The sequence below is a fragment of the Dicentrarchus labrax genome, unplaced genomic scaffold (assembly GCF_905237075.1).
Source record: "Dicentrarchus labrax unplaced genomic scaffold, dlabrax2021, whole genome shotgun sequence".
Lineage (NCBI taxonomy): Eukaryota > Metazoa > Chordata > Actinopteri > Moronidae > Dicentrarchus > Dicentrarchus labrax.
Genome location: NW_026136723.1, coordinates 5,118,284 through 5,125,800, shown reverse-complemented (window position 1 = coordinate 5,125,800; position 7,517 = coordinate 5,118,284). Strand labels below are relative to the sequence as shown.

At 41.1% G+C, this 7,517-nt stretch overlaps 1 protein-coding gene across 1 annotated transcript in view; it reads left to right on the top strand.

Annotated features, from left to right (window-relative positions):
- The first annotated feature begins 2,934 nt into the window (after positions 1-2,934).
- The window catches only part of thsd7aa (thrombospondin, type I, domain containing 7Aa), a 153,060-nt gene continuing 148,477 nt past the window's right edge, over positions 2,935-7,517 (top strand). The window contains exon 1 of the mRNA XM_051391019.1: positions 2,935-3,397. Within this exon, the coding sequence (XP_051246979.1) occupies positions 3,277-3,397 (121 nt within the window). The 5' untranslated portion in view covers positions 2,935-3,276. The remainder of the gene's footprint in view (positions 3,398-7,517) is intronic.

Genomic DNA, 7,517 nt, shown 5'->3' with positions numbered 1-7,517 from the left:
CTGACTTAAAGTAAAGACAGAAATTAACATGTTGGGCGCCCGGTTAGCTCAGTTGGCATAGCTGGCGTCCCATGTACCAGGAGTCTTTGCTGCAGCGGCCCAGAGTTCGAATCCCACCTGCGGCCCTTTTCTGCATGTCATCCCCTCTCTCTGCCCCCCTTTCCTGTCTATCTTCGGCTGTCACTATCAATCAAAGGCAATAAAAGCCCCAAAAAATACAAAAAAAATAAAAATTAAAAAAAGAAATGAACATGCTGGACTATTTCACAGTATTGTAGCTAACTGCATAGGGATCTACGTCCAGGGCAACTTGCTAACCAAGCCTGATTATATGCTAAAATCACAAACATTACTTATTCATCATTATTCCATAGAATCAAACCAGCTTTTATTTGCCCTTATATACGTCTATTTTGTTTGTGTTTACTGAATCTCTACAGTGGAGGTGGGGGAGTGTAAAGGTCCAGTGTGTAGCATTTAGTGGAATCTTCCGGTGCTGATTGCAATGCCCTCGCCTCGTCCTCTGGTTCAACATGGCGGGCTCCATAGAAGAGGAACCGAACACAACGATCCTTATTTTCAGGTGATTATACACTAATGAAAACATACCTATGGATATTGTATTCCTGCCAGTTGATCCTTATTGACCTTTAATAATGACCATAGTTAAAAAGACAGAAGTTTAAGTAGCTGGTGCCACCAGCTGAAGTTACAGTATGAAATAAAAATGGAGGAAAAGTGTCAAGTGAGAGAATAGCAATGAACTAGCCCCAAAGGTGTACAGATACTGTAGAGTAAATCAAAAAACCCATACCATTCCCATGGCTGGTTTGTGGGAGCATGATGACTGACACCGTCCATTTGATTTACTGACCCACCTGCCGCTGATCAAATTTATGATGTGCTTTCATTGAGTGCAGTGGTTCATGAATAATAAGTACCTCTTCCAACTCAACGGTGAATCTTGGGCTTGAATATCATGCAAGGTCAAACTGACTGCCACACTAATAATTTACTTTTTTCCCCACACTTTTTGGATATCCTTTTTAACATGTTATTTCTCACTAACACAGGAAGATACACAAACAATTAATCAACGTTAAAAACTCCCCCAAAAAACCCTTTTAAGAAGGAAAAAAATGGAAGAAACCTTGGATTATGCAGAAATTGAGCATTATAAAATGTGAAGAATGTGGATCCAGGAGGCTGATCAACAACTCCAGGTGTCCCCAAACAGCAAAACTCACACAGCTTGGAGGGTTACAGAAATGCATTAGAGTTTACAGATTTATTCTCATCAACAGGACAAACATGGAGTACAGGGTAAAGAGATTCATTGAGACTGAGACTGACCCACTGAAAGGGTTATGATATCAGGTGCGGGGCCGGAACTAATCTGTGAATAAGCACTAATTGAAATGAACAAATTAGTTTAAAGTTTGGATTTAAAGGCCTCAACAGAGTCATATTGTCTGATGTCAACAGGGAGGTTATTCAAGGGGAATGGAGCACAACGTCTTTTTGACTCTGGGGACACATAGGATCACAGTATTAAGAGAGCATAGAGCAAAGGATGGGACATAATGTTTAATGAGATCAGAGATAAGAAGGGGCAAGCCCATTTACCATTTTGTAATTAGAAGCACCTTAAAGTTTCATCTGACATGAACAGGGAGCCAATGAAGTGAAGTTAAGATTTGTGTAATATAGAGATGCACGATAATTATTGTGACAGATAAATTATTGGCCGGTAATGGTACATTTATATTTTTAAACATTATCGTGATAAATGTACCACAGCCGATAAATTGTTGGCTGATATTAATAATAATTTATTTGGAATTCTTATACAAAACAATTAATAGCCTATATGTTCTTTGAAAGCCAACGTATGTTTATGAAGTTTTTTTTTAACATGAAGATTCAGAACAGTTGTTTGTTTTTGTTTTGTTAACAATAGGGGTGTCAGGTAGATTTGGTTAGAACAGAGCTATGGAATATTAAAACTTCTTTTTAAAATAAAAAAATACAAAATGAAAGGTCCGTATCAGCCATGAGAAGCAGGTGATCATCTATTATCGTATCGGCTGAAAGAAAAAATCTATGTTGTGCATCCATGTGTAATATGATTACATTTTCTGACAAGATATGTCTCATAATCTTTCAAAAAATTTGAATTAAAATGATGGGTAATAATATATTATCACAGCATTATTACAACCCTGTCAAGAAAGAAAGTCTAACGCAACCTCTAGTTTCACACTGTCACTGAGCATGTAAGGGGACTGCTTATGCAGACAATTACGGATAAATGTAAGTGTAGCAATTTTAAAGAAATCATAGATATTCAGTTACTAATACAACTACAAGTAATTTCCCCACGGGGATTATTAAAGTATTTCTGATTCTGATTCTGATTCTGAATATGGCGGCCTCCTATCCAAGTGTGTGACTCCTGTTGAAGCTGCTTGTACAAGACAACTGGGTGGGAAACTTAGGAAATAGCTACATACAGAGATACAGAAGACAATATCATCTGCATACATAAAAATCTTCTACATGACTCTGGTAAATACTGAAAATGGAAAAATGAATAGGACCCTGTGGAATCCCCTGTTTTACTCCCAAAGGAAATGTATTTATTATTGTTGAGGATAATAGTGTTTACAGTTACAAACATGAGACAAATGTAAAGTTTTTTCAGAGAAGTTGGATTTGAAGGAGAATATTCTGGTTCAGCGGGTAAAACCCAAAAACAGCTCCACCTGCCCAATCTAGCTTCCTACTTCGATCGGAGTGCAGAACAGCTTCACTGAGCCCTTTGAAAAGGGGATGAGAGACGAGTGGGAGGGAGGGTTAGAGAGGGAGGGTGTTCGTGTGTCTGTGTGTGTAAGGGAGAGAGAGAGAGAGAGAGAGGGAGAGGGAGAGAGAGAGAGGGAGGTGCTGCATCAACCGGCATACAGCAGCAGCAGCGGCAGCAGCAGGCTGGGCTTAGGGATCTATTGTTCCCTGTTTTATTATTGTCAGACCTTGTTCTCTCTCATTAAGGATCCAAGAGAGAAAGAGAAACCGAGAGGACAAGGAGCGCGAGAGGAGACCTCAGCCCCATTTGCCTGGGATTACTTCTTCTTGGATGCACTGGTGTGGACAAAGCACAAGCAGAAAACACACACACTTCAGTCCAGTTCTCTACCTCGTGGCCAGGCTTGCTTTTTTCCCCTCCTCACTGCATTGGGAACTACAGTTCTTGCCGTGCAGGGGCTGGCCGGCAGAGCCATGGGGACGCTGGGGGTCTCAAGAGTCTCTCTCTGGAGGATAGCACTGCTCTTTCTTTCCATCTGGGAGCTGGATGCACAAACCGCAACGGAAACTAAACCCCTATACATCTGGCAAACAGGTATGGTCCACCCTCTCTAATGTTTCGCCACTTCTCCCCTGGGGTTCAGAGGGGGGCTGGGGAGATGATGAGAGATGCTGAGTGGCTGTATGGATGTCCCATCTACTACTACTCTTGCAGTATTGATGAAATATTAATATGTAAATATTTGTGTACATAAAAGAGTGCAAGAAAGCTGGTGAACTTGCTCAAAGTGTTCTGCTTTGTGGTTTAGATTTACTTGCATTGATTGTATTGTATTGATCATATACTTTTTATGATTTCATGAAATCATTTAAATTCAAAAGTTTCTTCCCTGAGCCTCTGTTCCTGCAGTACTGCACGTGGCGGAGGTGCATTGGAGCCATCTTGCTACTGTATAGTGTGGTAACATATTTACTGCAGTCCCTGATGTGAATGTCTCCTTGCCCCCAGACTGGGGGTTATAGGAGCGGGGCTGTGCTGGTTGTCTTTTGGCTGCGCTTCCCCTGTTCTGGGCTGAGGCAGCTGGGACTCCTCGGCTGCCCCGCAATGCTATTGGACTCATTTATCACAGTTTGACGTGTGCAATTGATGAAACGGTGTGTGCACTGTAGCTGCATGTGGCTCTTTTCTTCTGAGGGTGGGGGGGAACACAAGCAAGCCGCAAAGGAGACGGCAAGTGAACTCCATAGTATTTTAGTGCTGATGCAGGTGTTTGATTTATTAAAAAGTAACCCAGCGGAGGTTGTTGATGAGTTAAACCAGTGTGATGCGAGTACAGTAGCTTTACAGTGTAGGCAGCGGTGCAGTACAATACAAGGCTCCCTGCTGCTGCTGTTTTGGGTGGTGCCTCTTACCGGTGGAGGCTCATTTTACACAAGAGAGCGGCACACGGTCAGAAGGACACAATACTGATGCATGGTCCAGCGAGCAGAGTGAAGGAGTGGGAGAAGGAGGGGAGGAGGGTGGAGGACGAGTGATGGGAGCAGGAGTAGGGGGATGGAACCCCCCCGACCCATCAGGACAGGAGTGCCCTTTGGATGCAGCTGGAGATCAATGTTCTCTTTCACAACTGTCTAATCTCTCTCTGTTTCGCTGGATCAATGAACTGGTTTCACTGGGATCCTGCAACCCCCGCACCAGTAGGAGCTGATCAATGGGTATAGTCCTGGCAATGCAACTCAGCCGGTATGGGATCAATGCTGGCTTTGGGTGGAGTCTAAAGTGTAATCTATATTTGTTAATAATCTGTGTTTGTTGGATGCAATTGCCTAATGCTTTTTTAGTCGAACTGAAATTCTAATTAATGTTCTCTAAGAAATTAACACTTATCATTGGTTTGTTTTGAGTTATGTGCTTACTTGATCAAAATACCAGATTTATTTCTCTGCAGAGATAACGTCCCCTACATTGGTGTTGTCCAGGGGGCTTGAATTTTTGGTACCGTTGAGAATGTCAGTGCCATAATTATTTGTTAAATGTTTGTGTGGGAAGGCACTAAAAACAGTATATTGATAGCACTTTAATATCGCCACGTCATCAATGCCAGTGCCACTCAGCAGGTGTTTAAAAACATTCACGAGAGTAATGTCTCATACAATCAGCATTACAGCTGCAGTAGGTAACTTTTATTTAAAAAAAGTTCTTTACAATATTGTAATCTTCAGTGTTCTAACAGTAGTACATGAGACAGAAAATCTGTGAAAAAACTCTGGTTCTTCTGGCTCCTCCTAGTGCTCCTAATATAATGACAAAACATTTTTTTTAAATAAAAAAATGCCTACTGCAGCTTAAACGTTAGCAAACCTGTCTAGCTTTCACTTTCTGAATGCAATACAAACCCACATTTTGGAAGTTGTAAAGGGGCAGAAAGCTTAGATTGGTAAAGAAGGACAGCCAAACTATGTAGAATTGTATCAACCTTTGTAAGGAATATTGAGGCTATTTGTTTTTCAGCAGGGCGTCACCTTGCAATGCCATCACTCAACCACTGCCATGGAAAACACCCATACAGAGGGCTGAGGTTTACTCAGATATGTCTAAAAACAATTTTATAATAATAATTATACACAAACTTTAAAGACATCTACAATTATATTTGTTTCACATTGATTTCAAACTTAATATGACTAAATATAAACCTAATATATATAATATCAGTCACTTTAATATGATGGAGGTTCCACCCTAAGTGTAGCACAGCTGATAAAATTTGACTCTGAAGACTGGCATGTCGTTGCATTTTCTTTACACATTTTAAATTTGTTAACTGTCCAGCAATGGTTAAGTTAATTATTTTTCATTTAAATTCAGGAACACGCATGTATTTTTTGGCAGGAAAATAGCAAAATTACAAAGGAATTCAATTTCTGTTTCCCTGTTTTCACTCCTGTGGGAGCAAAATTGAGCAGAAGAGGGAAACTGAGAGCTAGCTGGCTGTGGAAGCATTCGGTGCCAAAACCTACATTTCTAATTAATTTAAAACTGTGTCACAGATTACCAGGCGCCTCAATCCAAAAAACTTTCCAAATAGGTCAAACTCTCTTTACATTCTTTGTTGCTATACCATAAATTCAGATTTATTTGTTTTTTGATTGTTGTCCTCACATTTATTATTGTTTACCAGCTTCATTGTTCACACCCAGTGCAAAGGAATGGAAATCCTATGGCATTATGTGCTGTACCTCCCACCGTGTTAAGGCAGGGAGGAGATTAAGGGTAGAGAAACCAGAGCAGATTGGCCAGACAAAGTTAACCTAGATACGGTATAGACATGTTTATATGTGTGTCTCCCGATGGCTTAAGTGCGTTGGCACTTGGCTCCCTGATGCTAGTTTGGCCCACTGACAGGGCCATGGCACCGATGCTGGGATGAATGGCGGCAAACCAGTTTTGCACGTTGGTGTGTCTTTGATGTGACATTTTTAGTAAGAGCCTGCCTTCCTCTTGGAGGCTCTGATCCTTCCCCCGTGTGATCAACACAACAATGCAGGAAGCCTTTTACACCTCAGCACCTCTTGTCTGGGAGGGAGGGGGCAGGAGAAAAGAGCTTGTCTGTTTAAATCTTGGAAAAGTGGATTTTATAGGGGAGTGTAGTATATACTTCTGCGGTGACAAATGGGCTTAATCCACACCTCTGGTGCAGATGGGCGGCTGAAATTAGCCACGGGAGTAATATGGGGGGTGGGTTCTCAAGAGACTGCCGTTCCCAGCTATATGAGCGGAAGTGCCAAGACTATGATTTCACTAAATGCACTATGGAAATATTAGTATTTAATCCACTTAATCATCCCCTGTGGACCACTACAAAGGCTGATGTGTAACCAGGCCAAAAACTGCTAAATGAGATGAGTCATTGTGTGTCACACTACTCCCCTACACTACCTGCATATGTATGGAATTTTGTCGCAGTGTGTGTTCTGGCACAGTGTGTGATGTCTTTTGGCAGATGACTTGTTTGTATTGTCTCAGTCTCAAGCCACGCACAGAAGGTGGAGATTTAGATTCCTGAGTTTGCATGTTGTTCTCTCGGGTTTCTCTCACCCAGCCTACTTCAAAAGATCCTCTGCAGACAAGTTTTCAACATTTACAGTCTGATGTGGGGTTTCAACATAGTTTTTCTTTATTCAAACATCAAGAATCTATGAATATGAAACAAATGGGACACCAGATGTTTTCCTGCTTCACTAAAAAGTCCAGTTGTGCGGTTCCATCACCGAAGCCGATGCAATACGAATTGACAACAAATTGATACATTGAAGATGAAGTAAAAACCATTATTATACTGGACTATTTAATATAAGTCGTCAAAATAAAAAAGTAAAATTAGTGAGAAATGTGTTCATTTATACTCACTTCAGGTGAGGTGGTTCCTCTGTTGGCTCTCTGTTTTTGGGAGGTTACAGCCGCTGTGACGAACATGTCAGAAAGAGAGAGAGAGAAAGAGAGAGGGAGAGAAGTGCGAAACTAAAACTCAATTTGATTTATACATTATTAATAATTAAATTAAACTCACCACTCAATGAGAAATTTGGACACATTCATAACTAATCTGTCATAGTGTGAACAATCCATACCAGCAACTGACAGAGGGTGAGTCTTTTCTCTGTTTTTATCTCGTACCTCCTTTTTTTGTGGCTGACACAATGGAGAAACACTT